General features: G+C 25.0%; 1 protein-coding gene and 1 long non-coding RNA gene across 2 annotated transcripts; one reads left to right on the top strand and one right to left on the bottom strand.

Annotated features, from left to right (window-relative positions):
* Positions 1 to 204: 204 nt before the first annotated feature.
* On the bottom strand, positions 205 to 19,612 carry LOC100209924 (uncharacterized). The gene is made up of 17 exons (XM_065810132.1): positions 19,409 to 19,612; positions 19,097 to 19,133; positions 18,351 to 18,404; positions 17,980 to 18,059; positions 12,045 to 12,149; positions 11,887 to 11,970; positions 11,687 to 11,729; positions 11,219 to 11,374; positions 10,784 to 10,939; positions 10,513 to 10,659; positions 2,366 to 2,530; positions 2,181 to 2,283; positions 2,021 to 2,076; positions 1,645 to 1,809; positions 1,494 to 1,563; positions 815 to 977; positions 205 to 698 (listed from the first exon to the last, which is right to left on the bottom strand). The coding sequence occupies exons 1-17, from the start codon at positions 19,526 to 19,528 to the stop codon at positions 561 to 563; spliced, it is 1,842 nt and encodes a 613-aa protein (XP_065666204.1). The 5' UTR covers positions 19,529 to 19,612; the 3' UTR covers positions 205 to 560.
* LOC124813304 (uncharacterized) lies at positions 4,197 to 8,025 on the top strand. Its single transcript, XR_010641775.1, has 2 exons — positions 4,197 to 4,442; positions 6,933 to 8,025. It is a non-coding gene; the product is annotated as an uncharacterized LOC124813304 (long non-coding RNA).
* Positions 19,613 to 19,798: the final 186 nt, after the last annotated feature.

Genomic DNA, 19,798 nt, shown 5'->3' on the forward strand with positions numbered 1-19,798 from the left:
TGGAATATATACATAATATATATTAACTAATATTAAAATGAATATAAATTAACAATAAATAAAATTTTACAATAAATTTTAATTTTATGAATTTAACAATAATTTAACGGACTTTTTTAGTGAGAGAACCTAAAGTTGTTAACCAAAATTAAACGATTTGACGTTTTTCGTCAAAAAGTGAGTAGTTACTGAGAAAACCACATATAAAATTCTTTTTACAAATCTATTGATTTTTACAAAATACATATATACATATATAAAAACAACAATTTAAATGTATTTAAAATAAGTATCAAAGGACGAAAATAGTAAAAAAACAAAACGTACAGAGCAATTTAACGCGAATTTTATAAATTAAGCAAAATCTCTGCAAAATGGTAATAAAAAAACACTTTGCAAAGTTTAATATATAAATACAGAAATAATAATTTAAAAATATATAATGATATAAAGATATTCTAGCTAATTTTAAGATCAAATTTTTGTGTTAGTTATTCATTAATTCAAGAAAAATGATACGTGTATAGCACGTTTACAAGCTAAAGTTTTTGAAAAAATATTTAAAGAGTACTTTCTGTAAGAATAAAATAACATCTGTCACAAACGCGAACAGGCTCACTGTATCCAATCTCAAGAAGAGGACATTTCCTTTGGGAACAAGTACCGCAAAAAATACCACCACATTTGCGACAATGGTGCTGAAAACAAACAATAATAAAAATAGAAATTTGTACCAAATTTATTATATTTTGTTACAAATATATCAAACATTATTAATATCAGACAAAAATATTTGGGGTAAAGAAATTATTACTCTTCGTCGCACAGTCGTAAATCGTTGTTTGCAAGCCATACAGCTCTTAGTTTCCTGATCGTGAACCCACGCTCTAATAACACATGCTGCTGTATGATAAGCACCACAAGCAATACTTTGTACTTGTTTGTATGCTAACGACTCTACTAGAGTAGGTACATACCTAAAAATTAACAGATGTAATAGCTTTTTGGATGCAATTGAAAAAATTATTATTCAATATGTAATTTATACATGTAGAATAATTAAAAATAAAATATGAAAAATACGTCAAAAATTTTGCTGTAATTCTAAATTTATGATTATAAACATTGTTCAATAGAAAAAACTAATTTTGAAATAATGTCTAGTGTTACATTGGACGTGGGTGAAGCTCAAATCACTGTTAAATATTCAAAAATTAAATATTTTATACTACTAAATATAACCTATACTTAAAAAAAGCTTGACTATAGGCTATTTAATAATTTAATTTCAGCATGCAAAGACATACAAAATATAATTATTTTCTTAAATCAAGTTTAGCGCACACATCACAGTTTAAATTGTAAAAATAATCAGAAATAATATACTTTTATGTTTTAGTAGTTACATAATTTTTGTTAAATATAAAAATCGAATATTTAAATAGACTAATTTAAAAAAAAAAAATTAGGTAGTATAAAGTAAACAAAAAAACCTGTCCTGATGATCGCCGTGACCTAAACGACCTCTGGATCCATTGCCCCATGTATATAAACAACCCGATTCTAAATAAAGACGTTATATAAACCTAGATATGAATTTAGCAACAAATTTATATTATAAATTAGTATATATAAATTACGTACCTGTGACTGCCGCAGTATGCTCTATGCCACAGTCAACTTTTGCCACCTTAGTGTTATTTGGCATAGATAAAATGCAAGGGTTGGTTATATAGGGGGATGTTTGATTGACTGCTACACCAAGCTGACCAGATTGGCCGTTTCCAAAAACGTAGAGAACACCCGTGCCTGTAAAATATATGTACCTTTTCTGGTAAGTATTAAGTATTCATTTATACTGGAACATACTTTATATATATATGTGTATATATATATATATATATATATGTGTATATATATATATATATATATATATATATATATATATATATATATATATATATATATATATATATATATATATAAACTCACGCATATATTTATAAATATTATAACTTACATGACAAAACCACAGTGTGACTCCCACCGCATTTTATATCTTGAATCTCTTCATTCCTTAACACAACGAAAGCAATTTTATTAAAACTATTTTAATGTATTCACACCTGAAAAATTTAATTATAATTATATTGATTTTTATAAACAAAAAGTAAACTCACCAAAACGTAGATGGTGCTTCAAAGGGAATATCATGTGCTTCAAGTTTATCTCTACCTAACTGTCCAAACTCATTTGATCCCCACAACCACACATCTCCGTTTACTTCAAATAAATAAAAATCTTATTTCAATACAAAGTTAGAAAATTATACAAAGCAAAAAACATAATAAAATTAATAAAATACCAGTAACAGCGCCAACGTGTTTGGAACCACATGATACTTTGCTGATACGTACGCCATTCAAATGTTTAATGAGATATGGCTCTTCAATATCATTAAAATGACCGGCGCCAAGTTGTCCACAATCATTTTTTCCAAAAGAATAAAGTTCTCCTTCAGAATTTAATGCTGTAATCAAATGGTTATAAATTGTAATTATTTATTACGGTTACGCAATATTTTTATACGCTTTATATTTTTATTACGCGCTACGCACTTTGGCATTAGAGCCACAAACAAGTCAACTTATTTCTTAGGGGGTCATCCATAAATTACGTCACGCTTTAGGGAGGGGGCGGGTTGCCGATTTTGTGACGCAACATTTTTTTTTTTTTAGTTTCAAATCTAGAGAAGATTTTTATTTAATTAAAAGAGTATCTGAACAAACCAAGACCCTCAGTTGATGTATCTACATAGTGATTGTAGAATCAACTACGCCTAAATCTTACATAGTCGATGTGTGCATCAGTAAACGGAGTAGTTACAGCCTCTTAACGGACTGTTACGGCTGTAACAGTCTGTGTGCAGAGCACGTTCTGCGCTTTGACTTTAAATGGTTCAAGGGTAGAACTTTATTTAGCTGATGCACAAAAGTGTGCAGCAACAAAACAACTTTTGTGTACAAAATGAGAATAAAAATCTATATTCAGAGGCGAACCTGGAACCCTTGCTTTACTAGTCTGAAGCGGAATCTACTCGGCCACGCTAAAATATCGGTTTGCAAGAAAATTTTATTTATAAAATAATATTTTTGCATGTATTATTTATTATTATGTATTATTATGTATTATATATTATATATATAACATTTTGCATGTATAATATATATGAAGAATAGATTTTTAAAATTGGTGTCATGTTTAGGATAGCGATGTTTGATAAAATTAGCGATAATTTATACAATTTTTGTGAAAAAAATTTCAGGGCGGGGGGGGGGTGAGGTACAAAATCGCTGCGTAATATTGAGGGGGGGGGGGGTCAATAAAGTGTTACGGACGCGTTACGTTACGTAAAAATGTCAAAAACTCCGTGACGTAATTTATGGAAGACCCCTAGTGGGAAAAAAGAGCCGAAGAAAACAAAATGAGATTTGTAGTTGCAAACATTTAATTTAGGTAGCAAATATTACGTTATATCATGTGTACTTAACAAAAACATTTTTGGATTTGCCGGAAGTCGTACGACATCCAGTTATGTTCATTGATCAAATATTTAAATACTAAAAAAAACTAAACAGGAAAAAATTTTGTCTTTTTTGATAAAAACAAAAAAATCACATATATTTAAAAGAACAATAAAATTAAAAAAGTCGTTTCATTCATTTACGCCACACGCAAACTTTTCAATTTTTTTTTATCACTATTTATGTTAAAATAAAATTAAAAAAAAAATTTTAATTACAAAAGAATTAGTTAATATAATATAATTAGTAGGAAAAAAACTTAATAATAGGACATTGATAAAAACTTGGTATTACAGTCGGTGAGATTAAAAACAAGTTGTCTAAGTATTAACAAAATGTTTTAACAAGTTAAAATTTTTAAAATCTATAACCAAGCAATTCATTAATTTAACTTTAAAGACATTATTCCACCGACACTTTAGGAGGCTTGAAATTTTAAAATCACTCTAAAACGCCAATATTAGTAGTTTTTAAATGGGTGCATTATATACGCTTTTGGGTAGAATATCAAATTTAAAAAAAAAAAATAATATTTATTTAAAATTATACAGATTTCTAAAATTCTACAGACCATCAAAAAAACAAAATATGCAGACAAATAAAATCTAAATTTATTTAAACAACGTCGAAACAGTCATTACAGAGGTCATTAAGGAACACATAAAAGTTTTTAAACTAAAAAATTGTTTGGAAAAACAACAAACTTCCAAAATGTAGGAACCAAATGTTAGCCAAATAATTAAAAGATAAACAGACCTATTTTAATTGAAAAATGTTGAATTAAAAAACAAGAAAAATTATTTAGCATATCATGGTAGAGTTATAAAGGTAGAAAGACATTTTAAAGGTGAAGAAAAGGTAATGTCATATATATATATATATATAGAAATATATATATATATATATATATATATATATATATATATACATATATATATATATACATATATATATACATATATATACACACACATATATATAAATATATACATATATGCACATATATATATAGATACATCTATCTATCTATCTATCTATCTATCTATCTATCTATCTATCTATATATATATATATATATATATATATATATATATATATACATATATATATATATTTATATACACACATATATATAAATATATACATATATGCACATATATATATATAGATACATCTATCTATCTATCTATCTATCTATCTATCTATCTATCTATCTATCTATCTATATATATATATATATATATATATATATATATATATATTATATATATATATATATATATATATATATATATATATATATATATATATATATATATATATATGTATATATATATATATATACACACACATATATATATATATGCATTTACATATATATATATATATTTATATATATATATATATATATATATATATATATATATATATATATATATATGCACGTTTATGTACACACACACACACACACACACACACACACACACACACACACACACACACACACACATACACACACAAACTTATGTTTGTGTGTGTATATATATATAAAATAATAAACAGATGTAATAATGTTCTAAATTACTTTTTTTTTTAATGTTATTAATTTACTATTTTCTGTCAACAGTCTTTTTCATAACCCTTTTTAAAAAAAGTCATTTTATTTAGTTAACTTCTTATTTAATTATATATTATTTATATCCTTTTTATCGAAAAATTTCGTTATATATAATAATTATATCAAATTCCTCTCATTCAATTCTATAATATAACATAATAAAATTCATATAGCTCGATTGTTTATTTGTTGTTAAAATAAATAAACAATTTATTAACATATAATGCGACAAAACTTTGATATTTGAGATGTTCTGAATCTTTGAGTAAATAAGATTTATCTTCAAACATTTCATTAAAAATAAATTATTGTTAAAAAAAAAATTTATATTCATGGTAATGGTAAATATATTTTATGTACTTCATTTAAAAGATATTTAGAATTTCAGAAGAATTTTTTGCAATTTTTTAAAGCAACTTTGTAAAGATGGAAATAATTTTTCTTTTAGCTTATATACTATTTCATGTGCTTTATATTTATATAATGCTTTACTATTTTAGAATTGATAACTATAAGACCTTTTTTATTGAATTGACAACTGATTTTGAATTATTATTACTGTTATTGCTATTATTATTATTTTATATATGTGTTTGTGCATATGTATATATATATATATATATATATATATATATATATATAATATATATATATATATATATATATATATATATATATATATATATATATATATATATATATCACTTTTGTGCACTGGATTTTAGATGTTTGAGTTTTGACACTTACAGGCATTGTGCAAACTCCAAACTTTTGTATGTTTATGCCTATATCAAAAAAGAATGTTTTGCAAAGAATTGGGGTGAATGGAGCTTGGGAACAAAAAAACCCAAATTTTTGGGCCCACTCAGCCCTTAATGTGGGAGCAACGAGTTTATAAAATGTTTTCTTTACTATTTTTATCTAAATTTATATTCATTAAAAAATTTTAAATTTCATGCTATAATCTCTTATTTTTCAAAAACTATGACCATATAAAGTTTTAACCCCCTCAATTTGAGGGGGCTGTAAAGATTGCAGGGTCATAAAAACTGAACACTAAGAGATTATTGCATGAAACTTGAAGTTTGTTGATGAATATGAATTTAGATAAAAATAGTAAAAAAAACTCGTTGCTCCCACGTTAAGGGCTGGGTGGGCCCAAAAATTAGGGTTTTTTTGTTCCCAAGCTTTTTTGATACATACAAAAGTTTAGAGTTTGCACAATGCCTGTAGGTGTCAAAACTAAAATTCCAGTGTACACCACTGTATATATATGCCTGTAGGTGTCAAAACTAAAATTCCAGTGTACACCACTGTATATATATGCCTGTAGGTGTCAAAATATAAAATCACAGTCCACACCACTCTATATATATATATATATATATATATATATATATATATATATATATATATATATATATATATGTATATATATATATATATATATATATATATATATATATATATATATATATATATATATATATATATATACATATATATAAATATATATATATATGTAAATATATATATATATGTATATATATATATATATATATATATATATATATATATATATATATATATATATATATATATATATATATATGTATATATATATATATTTATATATATATATATATATATATATATATATATATATATATATATATATATATATATATATATATATATATATTTATACACACAACTATTAAAATATTTAGAAAAAATGATGACAATGGAGAATCGTGCAGAAAGGTTTAATATTCAAGAAGATATACGCTTAAACATTCTTGTTAACTCATACGAGAAACAAAAACAAGACTCTTTAAGAAACATGGAAAATTCTCAAAGACATTTGGCTTTACAGTTTCAGCAAAAATTTTCGAAAGAAATAAGTAAAAAAAATGAACACATTTTTTTACAAAGAGAAAAAATGAACTCTGTAGGAAGTTTACCATTTTTATCAAGTAGCTATGAAAACATTTCTCTACTGGAACTAAAACACAATTCTGTAAAGACAAACCTTGCATCCCCTCTTACCCTCAGAAGACATAGCTCAACACAAGTATTAATACCGCAAATTAAAAAAAAAAAAAAAATTCCACTAATCAGTGCCAGCAGTTTACCATCCAGTAACAGCCTTGTTACTGAGCAACCACAACAGACTTACAACAGAATCACTGAAAATAAAGACTGTGGAAAAACACTTACAAAAAGTAAAAGTGACAGTTCTATTTCAAAATCAATAAATGAAAGCAACATAAATTTAGATAAAGATCTCAACGAAAATACTTTCTATGAAAAAAGAATGTCAACAACAACAAAAATGACAAGAAAAAGTTCACTTAAAATAAATGATGAAGTTAAAAACTATTTGATTAAAGACAAGATTCAGAAAGAAAAAATTGAACATTTTTTTAAGAGCATTGAGAAATTAAACTTAAATAAAAAATCAAATAATGAAACAAATAGTTATATAAACAAAATAAATAGAAACACATTGACTTTTGACCATATATTTGATTAACATTAACATGTTTTAGCTTATTAATTTATTAAAAATTTCGTAATGCATTTCTTGAATTGAAACTAATTATTGTAAGAAAGTAACCAACACAAATCACCAATCAAACAGCTGAAACATAGTAAAAAGCTTTTGACCAATCAATTAAGTGAAACCTTTTTTTATTAAACATTTATTTAATACTCCAATGACGAAGGATTACTCCTGAATTTTTTACATTAACAAAAACTTATAATATACATATGAACCATAGTTAAACATAAAATAAATATACTTCAAAATTGATTGAATTGATTTTTTTTCTTGTGTGTTTACATAGTAATTATAGTTGTCCTTAGATCTGTTAGAATTCTTTTAAAAAATCTACCTAAAGATTTTTTTAGTAAAATTTAATGAAATTTGAAATGATGAAGTGAAATCGATTATGATAAAAATAAAAAAAACAACAAACTATGTGAAAATTTAAAACCAACATTTAATTAAAGTTTAAAAATAAAAAATTAAGGTCACTGAGTTGCTTTATTGCTGACAGTGGCGGATCCAGCATTTTTTGATCTTTGAGATAATTTTTTGATATTTGACAAAAGTATAAACATTTATATGTTTATACTTAGGAAGAATTCTTCCTGTTGAACCTACTGATGGTAAAACACAGTGGGAACTTCAGGAAGAATTCTTCCTGTTGAACCTACTGATGATAAAACACAGTGTTGAAGAAATCAAAAATTAGATAAGTGTTTCTACTAATTTCTATATATATATATATATATATATATATATATATATATATATATATATATATATATATATATATATATACATATATATATATATATATATATAAATATATATATATATATATATATATATAAATATATATATATATATATATATATATATATATATATATATATATATATATATATATATATATATATATATATATATATATATATATACACAACCCGTAGATGTTGTCCAAAAGTTTTTTCCATATTTTGTTGACAAAAAGTAAAAATTAAAATGCAAGACCGGAATTATTTTTTTTATTAATAGATAGACTGCCTGCCCCAACCAAACCCTCAGTCGATGTAGCAACACTCCCTTGCGGGTCAGGCTAAAAGATAGTAGATGTAGCAGCACTCCCTTGCGGGTCAGGCTATTTGTCAGTCGATGTAGCAGCACTCCCTTGCGAGTCAGGCTATTTGTCAGTCGATGTAGCAGCACTCCCTTGCGAGTCAGGCTATAAGATAGTAAATGTAGCAACTTTCCGCGCATGATTTACAGTAAAAAAAAAATAAAAACATTTTATTAAAAAAATTAAAAATAAAAACATTTTATTAAAAAAAATAAAAATAAAAACATTGTTTATATCGTTAAAAACATTCAGAATGTTTTTAAAACATTCTGGTCAATTAAATTTGCGTTTTTGTGGTTTTTTTAAAAAACGATTTATTTGTAATTAAATTAATGGTTTTTACTTTCGTCCAACACGCAAATGTTGGACGAAAGTCAAAAGTAATTAAAAGTGACATATGTGTTGGCGTAAGAATTCCTTTTTTCCTTCTGCTCTTCCCAAAGACAACAAACTATATATATATATACATACATATATATATATATACATACATATATACATATATATATATATATATATATATATATATATATATATATATATATATATTTTATATATATATATATATATATATATATATATATATATATATATATATATATATATATATATATATATATATATATATATATATATATATATACACACACATATAAATCCTATAGTAAAGTAGTTAAAGAGACTTTAATGGTAAAAAAAAGCCTCTTTTAACGCTTTTTTTCAACAACAACAAGCAACTTTAACAATTAAGAAACATTTGAATGTCATTTAGAATTTAAAATAATTAAAAAAATTCGAAAGTACATTAGGTTTTATTGTTTTTAAAAAATCGCAATAATTATGACTAAAAAGTTTTTTAATTTTATGGTGTTTTTGTTTTTTTATTGTTGTATAATATTTTTAAAACATACGAGGAGTGTTGCTACATCGACTGACAATTAGGTAACACATGCAAAGAGTGTTACTTTTTTACTGTAAAACATGCGTGGAGTATTGCTACATCAACTATCTTATTGCCTGTTTCTACAAGAAAGTGCCGCTACATCAATCGAAAGTTTGGGCAAGCAATCTAATATTAAAAAAAACTTTATTCAAGTTTTTCTGGTCTGGTTTATTAGCATTTGATTTAAAACAACAGCTTAAGGATAAAACCTTTTAACTACCATGCAGGATTTTATATACATATATATATATATATATATATATATATATATATATATATATATATATATATATATATATATATATATATATATATATATTGTAGTGATAGAGTGCTCGCAAATTTCGCAGTTATAGAGTTAAGAGAGAGAAGTAGCAACAATTGATACGTAAAATATATAGATAAAATATAAACAAATGAAATATATATATATATATATATATATATATATATATATATATATATATATATATATATATATATATATATATATATATATGTAAATAAATAGGGTATGTTTTAGGAATAAAATTTCTGCACTAGCATATGAATTGCATCTTCGTTTTAAATTTTTTGAAATATTTTTATAAACTACTTTCTAACACAACTTGACAACACAATAATTTTTAGAAAAAAGTGTAAATTTTGCTAATTTAGCTGTTCTGATCAGATTAAAATAATAATAATAATAATTACCGATAGTAAACTCTAATCCACAAGAAACTGCTTTGATTTTATTTGCAGTGCTCAAGTCAACTTTTCTCGGAACTGCTTGTTTACGATCTTCTGTTGTATATCCAAGATGAGGCCCAGATCTTCCAAATGTATAAAGCTCACCAGATTCTTTAAAAAATACATAAAACAGTTAATGTTCATCTTAAAATAACTTGTTTTCAAAATTTATTAGATATATCTTTTATAAAACAAATTTCTCACTTCTTTTCATTGATATTTCTACAAAATTTACCTGTTACAGAAGCTGAATGTAACTCATTGCATGAAACAAAAGTAATATTCACATTTTCAAAAGCACCAATTTTGAGGGGCATATATCTGTCTAAAATATTCTTAAGTCCAAGTTTTCCCCCTCTTCCACATCCCCATGAAAACATTTCTCCATTAACTAAACCATAAACGTTAATATTGTATAGAATTTTTAGAAATTATTATAATGCAACTTTATAACGCCAAGAAGATGTTATAAAAATATAATCAAGATGTGAAACATTGTTTCAACTCTTTTATAATATCATATTTAAATTAAAAAAACGAATTTATGAAAACCTATCCAAACCACAGTATGTAACCATGGATTTAAAGTTCAAAAAATTACATAATTCATTTACAACTTTGCTAATTTTGTTAACTGTTATGTTATTACAAACTGAAAAAAAAAACTCACCACTAACGGCTAAAGTATGCTCAGTTCCGCAAGCTACAGTACGTATATCTCTACCTAATAAAGCTTCAACAACACGAGGAAAAAGTTCTTCTGTTTCCTCACCATGACCTAGAACACCTTTAGGGCTTGCACCCCATGTGTATATGTCACATGCATCTATAATAAGAACTTCATTAAAACTAAAACAACCATAAGTATATTAGCAACTAAAAGCAACAACAAAAATAGCAATAAACACAATTAAAAACATAAAATATGGATAATAAGAATAACAACTGTAAGTACAACAAAAAGCATAATAACAAAAACAACTATAAAAACAGCAATAAAAATGATTACAAACATAAAAGTAAGAATAAGAAAAATAACAACTGTATTTACAATAAAAACCATAAAAAACAAAACAAAAATACAACATAATAACTAATAACAATGATAAAAATTTAGAGACACTGCAACAGATGGTACCTTCTTTGACAGAAACCCTATCTCCAAATAAGCCTAATTCCAGCTGAAAATAGTTTTATACATAATGATTAGAAAGATAAATTTTATAGTAAAAATATGCTTATAATTAATTAAGTTAACAAAAAAATGCCTTTATAAACAATTAAAATATATAAATACAACTTATTCTAAAATCTAAAAGTCATTATTAATAAAAGTACCATTAACTTTCCATCAGCTTTGGAAAGGTCAGCTTCACTCATAAGTCTCAGGCCATCTAAGTTATCAAAACCATTAATTAGGGCCTAAATACAAAATTTAAGCTATATATTTAAATTAATAAAGTTCTTTAACAAAAATTTAAAAACATTTAAAATACCTGCAGTCCCACGGTCCAAATATCATATTCTACTCTGTCTTTACAAACAATATCCAAAGAACGTTTTGTGTTACCCTGTTTGTAAATGACTGAGAATGAGATTGCCTAACAAAAACAAACAACATTTTGCAACCAAAATGCTCAGCACATTCATTGAGTAGAAATAACATTTCTATGCATAAATATAACTGTGAAAAGTCAACAAAACAATTTATTTGCAATAAATTATTTTATTTATTTATAAATTTATATATAAAACTTAAAAATATATGAAGTAACATATTTAATATCTAAAAACATACTAGATAACAAAGTATGAAAGTAGTATAAAGTTAGTACTTGAGTTTATAAATACCTCTGATTTACATTTAGTGCAATGAAAAGTAATTAATTTAATATAGTAATAAATATTCCCCAATGACATAAAGTATAACATATTCAAAATCAAATGTCCTAAGTCATCAAAAAAAGATGAAGAAGATGAAGATCAAGATTTTCATCAACAATTAGAGCCACTTAAGAAGTAAGAAATAAAAGGAAGATCATTAATATAGATGAGCAATAGCACAGGACCATAGATGAAACCTTGTAGTACCCCCAGAAGATACTGAAAATGAAGGAGAGCGTTGTCAATCAATGAAAAGCTACTTTAAAAAATCTATCTTTTACAAATATTTGTAAAAGATAGATCAAAACAATTTGGAAGTAGCAATGGTTGTTTACCCCTAAAGTGTTTGCCTTGAAGGTCTTCCATAAAAAAAGTAGGTAGGTGCAGTTTACATCTGGCCAAATAAGTATTTTTATTGAGAAACCATCTCATGCATTTACTCAACCAAACACCAAAGGTAGGGTAGTATTTTAAGTCAGAGTTAACTTCTCCTAGCCTTCAACAGCTTCTATAAGGCAACAGTACGGGAATACATTTAGGGTTTGCAAAAACCTGGGAAACTTTTAACTCAAAGATATAAGATTTCCAGAAAATCATAGAAAAATCTTATGCTTCAAATAAAATTAAAACTCATAACTTTATTCAGTATATTACAAGGTTTGTGACATAAAATTTTTAAATTAGTTAAATTCTAGGTTGTTGTATTTTATTAGAAAGAGCAAGTGGATATTTTTAAAGTGGATATTTTCAAGTGGATATTTTCAAGTGGATATTTTTAAAATTCCTAAAATAAAGTTTTAAAAATATTCAAGTATATATATTTTAAAAATGAAAAAATCATCAAAATTGAACAACCCCACAAAAAGATTTTATGTTTTTAGTACCAACTTTTAGATATATGAATTTGTTGAAAAAACTGTAGTCAAAATAAAATTTTTATTAACTAAAATCATTAACTTTAATATTTCTTATTCAAATCCTTATATTTTGGTATCAAAAGATAATTCTGGCATGCATTTTGCCTACTTTGTTATTGAATAAGAAATACTATCACATATAATAACTTTTTATTTTTTTATAATTCACCTCCCCAAGGCCGAGAAGGCCACTACAGATGAGGAGGCTACTTGTGGTTATAACCCTCTCTCAACTCTATAACTCAGAAACACAAACCTTGACGAACAAGGCCACTGCCCGGAGAAACAAGTTGAGCGCGGTACTAACAGGGACATGGTGGGAATCGAACTCGGAACCTCTCGCTTATGAAACGAGCGCTCTACCACTACACCACTACCGCAATAATACTCAATACTCAAACTATGAAAATATTAACTGACCAAAAAACTCAGCAACTAAGTAATTTTTCAAGTGATGGTCAACAGCTTTAAAACCATTTTTATCTTGTGTGCAGTAAAAAATAGTGTAATTAATGACTTTTTGTATTTATAAGTTTTTCTACTCTGCCATTATACAAGACTGTTACTGTTGAATCAGTATCATATCATTCATGGAAGAGATTTCTCCAAACAGTACTTTCACACATAAAATCATTTTTTTATCATTCAAGCTTATAAATAAATTCATGACTTTACTGAGATTTAGCAAAGATAACAAAGTCAATAATAAAATAGTAGAAATAAAAAAGTACTTTATTTTTTCCGCAGCTATATTTCAGCATGCTGTAGTAGAGTTTTTATTCATTTTTTTTTACTTGCTGTCTGAATAGACCATAACCAATTATGCAACAGTTATATAGTTTACATTTTTAATGTAGTAAAAATGTTTGAGAAGTTATCTTACAACAATATGTATAGTATATATAATCATATATAGTATAGAATACATAATGTATATATGCATACACGAATATGTATTCGTGTATGTGTGTGAGTATATATATACATATATATATATATACATATATATATATATATATATATATATATATATATATATATATATATATATACATATATATATATATATATATATATATATACATATATATATATAAAACTTTGCTGACCTTGATCTGTGTGAGGTCGGCATCAGGTTGGCAGAAAAAATGTAAAACGAAGGTTTGACCTTAAAACATAGAAATGAGTTCATTGATTTTTTCCTTTTTCATTGATAGGTCGACATTTGATTTGTGTATATATATATATATATATATATATATATATATATATATATATATATATATATATATATATATATATATATATTTAATAATATATATATATATATATATATATATATATATATATATATATATATATATATATATATATATATTAATATATATTTCAATTACATAACTAAAAGTTTCACGCAATAGCGATCATCAGATGTAACAACAACAAAAAAGTAACAACATAAATTATATACAAAAAATGCTATGGAGTGTCCGCCTTGATGACATTAGAGTTCTTTATTAGAAATTTATTTTTATGACAGTATTTTGATGCAACCTTGGTTTGTTTGTAATAATGTGGTATTTTTCTGTTAAGCATAAATTGCAAAATTTGCCACCAGGTTTGAATGGCTCTGCTTGAGCGAGAATACTCCATTTTAATATAGGTTCCATAGTTATTTTTTTGCATTCCCACACAAATTTTGAAAGTTCAGTGGAGTTGGCCTTACTTTCATAAACAAAAGAGCTTTTATGTTTATACTACCTGTCTTTTAATGTTTTCTCAGTAGGCCCAATGTAATAATATTCTTCTTCTTCTTAATGAGTTTTTATGTTGCAAATATAAATAAGATTTTTTGTAAGACATTTTCTGTTGAGTGGGCATAAGGTGGTTTGTTGACAATTGCATAATTGATTGGCATTTTCATGAGAATTAAATAATATCTTTTTATTATGAGAAGTAATAATACTCTTGATGTTTGGAAAGCAGCTATAACTAACCTTTAAGTTGTTTTGATTAAAAAGTTTGTGAAATTTGTGGTCTTAAGGGAAACATTTATCAATTGTACTCAAAAATATTTTGGCTACGTTTTTTCTTACATTGAGCGAATAAGGTGGGTTAAACCAAATAATGTTTCTTTTTTGAGATTTTGTATTATATTTCTGATTATTTGGAATGAAATTGATCTTATCTTTGAATCCACAAGAATTGAGAGCGTTATTATAAAATGGTGCGGCTCTATCAAAAGCTTCTTTGCTTGAAGATATATCACTGATGCAATTAGAGATCATTTTTGGTCTCCTGGTATTATCTCCTGGTTTTCTATAAGGTTTAAAAGAGTTCTCAGAAAAGTTAAATGTGATATCTAGAAAATTTAAGGCTTTTAAGTTTGGTCTGATGTTAAGATTAAAATTGTCTTATATATATATATATATATATATATATATATATATATATATATATATATATATATATATATATATATATATATATATACATATATATATATAGAAAATGGCTTTAGTAGGAGTGTATTGAGTAAAATATCTTTAGCAAGTTTTAAGGTCACAGTGATATGTTCTTCTTTTATATTCTTTATGTGAAATTTATTTGTCAAAAAGTTTGTTCCTTCACTAAAGTGGAGTCTTTTTTTCCATTAATAAATAAACCTCTAATAGGTATATTGTTATTTATTCTTTCTTCAGACATTCTTACACTTTCCATTATTGTTACTCTTGTTTTTTCTTTATAAGATCAACTGTTAAATAGGGCATCTCAGGTGTCAAATACTTTGCTTTAATAAGGTCAGAAGAAATGATGAAGCCACAGCTGATGTTGCTGCAGGTAGACTATCATATCTTATTGAAACTTCTATGAAAATTTTACAGCTAAAGTTTCAATAAGATATATATTACAAACTATATTTTCATTAAAAGTTTCTTTTCCAATTATTTTATTTCTTTCTTGAATCATCCTCATTGAATCATTCTCAAAAAAACATTTAAAAACATCTTAATTTTCTTTTTCATTTCTTCTTCTTTGAACTTGCTTCCTCATTTTCTCCATACTTTCTAATTTCTCTTCTATCCTTGACTTCTTCATTTTTTAGTCTCTTTAATATCATTGAAGCCTATCATTACTTTGAAATAGATCAATCTTTTTTAATCTTTTTCCAATCTGGTAATAAGCTAAAAAGGTTCAATCTTGAGAATCTTTTTTTTGTTGATACAAGTACACTAAATATAAACCTGATTGATGCAAGAAGACTAATCAAACAAAACTGATAACACAAGATAATTCCATACTTGCAAATTGTGATATCTAACAACTTATCCGGTTTGGGTTCCAAAGAAGGCATTTGTGTCTCTAAAGCTTTCCCATACGCTTTGTCTCTGATAAAGCACATGAGAAAGCTTTACCGCTGGTTTAAAGCTTTAACACTGAAGGTTTAAAAAGAGCAACTGCTTTCATCCACTGTTGAAGAACAATGTCAGCTCGCAGCTGAGAGAGATTTCTCATTAAAATATTTCTTCTAAGAACAAAAATTATTATCATCATGCAAATTATTTTGCATAATATAGAAAATGCAAGAAGCCGTAGGAGTAATGCTTTTTTGATAGGCAGACAAAATATCTCTTAAAGTTAGCACACTAAAGCTTTAATAAATTGAAAATTTTGTTTCCGTATTTTGTTTCTTGCATTTTTTGAAGCAGCCTTAGTTAATTTATTATCTTTACAGTATCGGACAAAACATGGTGAACAATTTCAAACTTAAAATAAAACTTGATTAAAAACTGAAAAAAGAAAAAAACAATTGAACATTTAACTTTTAAGTAGTATTTTTATGTTCTGAATAAAAATATACTGCATTTTCCTTAAAAAACAATATTTTTCTTTGGGCAAAACAAGGTGGACAAGTCAAAAGTTCAAGCTTAAATTTATAGAAAATATAATACCGCCAAGTCTACTGTAAGCAAAACTGTAAAACCATTTGAACTTTGTGAATGCTATATAAACAAAAATTAGGGTGGAGACCCAATAAAAACATCACAAAGACTAGATTGAAGAATTGTTAAAGAGCTTAAAAAGACACACTTTTATCATCGACAAAATCAACAAAAAAACTCTAACTACAAATCTCCAATCACAATGTGTAATAAAGAGTTAACAAAATTGTTTACAAAAGCCTGTCATGAAACCTCTAAATTTTTTTAAAGTAGAAAACTTGGTAAAAGTATGTAAAAAAATAGAGCAAAAGAAGGTCCTACCAAATCTTGTCAAAAAGAAGTCACAAATGTACATTGAAAAACATAAAAACTTTATAGAAATATATAATAAAGTATGCAAATAAACAAAGGGTCCTCAGTGACATCATGGTGGTGGAATGCAGAAAATAGACTCTTGTATTAACTGGATAAGCAAATGGCTAAGGAAGCTATATACAAAGTTCAATGGCATGAGCAGAACTCATTTGGTCAGATGTTAGATTTGGAGGAGAAAAGAAGTACTTTTAGAGTTGCAAAGGGTTAAAGAAAATAAGCATGTTTGAGAAGATTTGTTTAAGAGAGCGGCAAATAAAGAATTTAAAAAATAAAGAGTTTAATTGAAATAAAGAAGACTTATTAAAAATTACCTCATATTCTGGAATAGGATTTCCTTCAAATATTTTTGTTTTTTGTCCAGTTATTACTTCTTCAATATCTCCTATTGCAACTAAAAAAATAAAGCTAAAAAAGGAATTACCTTGTTGAGTGTAGTAAATATAAAGAATAACCAAAAAAATCAAAGTTATGTAATTTTTTTAGCCTCCCTTTCACAAATTGAAAATATTATAACAAATTTCTTTAAAACCTTTTTCTTCTGCAATTATAATAAAGAGTTTCCTTAAATAGTTATATTTTACTTATAAAATAATAGTTTGTTCAGGTAGAACAAACTTTAAATCGTTAAGCTTTTATATTATGTGTACCTCAAACATTATTTCTTTATATATGTAAAACTCACCTGAAGACTCAGCAGCACCTTTGTTTGGTGACTCCCATTGCAACAATTTTAAATCTAATAAAAAATAACATAAGTAATTTGAACAAACAAACAAACAAAAAGAGGTATTATTTTATAAGTTTAAACTGTTTATAACTAATTTTTTTCAAATGCCAAAAATTAAAAAGTACACTTCTGAAACTACATAGTTCTCAAACTTACTAAAAAAATATTTTTTGTAATAATTTTTAATACTTAAATTAATGAATTATAACATATTTTTTCAGGTACAACAATAAGAAATCAAAAATTTTTTTTTTTCATTGTAAATACTTAAATGACTGCAAGTTGTATTACATAAATAATCCCACCAAAGTTTAAACTTGATCATAAATATTTCTATTAATATAAAGTAATCTTAAAATTATTTATATTCAAACATTTACAACTTCTTATTGCACACTCTATTTTACTTTTAATTGAAATATTTAACTTCTATTTTACACTCTATTTTATTTTATTTAATTGAATAAATAATTTAATAGATAAAGCTAGAAGTATTGAATTGTGTAAATTAAACTGCTAGTATACGCCATCCGAATAACTTTAAAACAAAATGAATATATCTAGAAAATTTTATTTTTAGTAATAAATCTCTCAAAAGATAAAAAAAAATGCATTGATTGCTTAAACAATATAATAAATACTTGAGAAATAAATATAATAAATAAAAATTTATATTTTAAAAAACAGAAAATATTTAAAACCTGCAGACATATGAAACTTTCGAAAGTGTGGTCGTCCCTGTAAAAAATATTAAAACTTATTATTTTATAAAAATCCCACAATAATACTTTATTCATCAAAACATTTGAAGCAAATAACAAAAGAAAAAAAAAAGTATAAGTCAAACAATATAAGTTATAATTATAAAAAATACAATATAAACATAAAATATAAAAACATAATAGTTACATAAATAGAAATCATAAGGAAATCACAAAAAATATTGACAGCAAATGTTGACAGTATTGCTAACAATAAAAAATTTAATTGTTAATATTATGTAAAAATATTACCATTCTTCCAGCTTTAAGCATTGTAGAACCTTTGATCATAACACATAACTCTGGTAAAGGACTAACAAAAACATCCTCTTTGTTACTCACTGACTCAAAACTGGGTATTTCGATTGTCATTCTCTTAATTATACTTTAGTTGGTGATATATAAAAATCTGTACTCTTGTTAAAAAGCACTAAATATTATAATTATATAAATTACACAATTATATTATCATAATATACATTTATTTTTTTATTGTGTTAATATTATCAAGTATTTGTCATTTTCTATATTCCTTAATTAAAGCATTGTGTTGCTATGATAACTGAAAAAAAGATGCAATCAATTTTAAAATAAATAATAAAATTGCATGACACAAGTTTTTTTATCTAAAATCTATTTTGT

This window comes from Hydra vulgaris, chromosome 11, assembly GCF_038396675.1.
Source record: "Hydra vulgaris chromosome 11, alternate assembly HydraT2T_AEP".
Lineage (NCBI taxonomy): Eukaryota > Metazoa > Cnidaria > Hydrozoa > Anthoathecata > Hydridae > Hydra > Hydra vulgaris.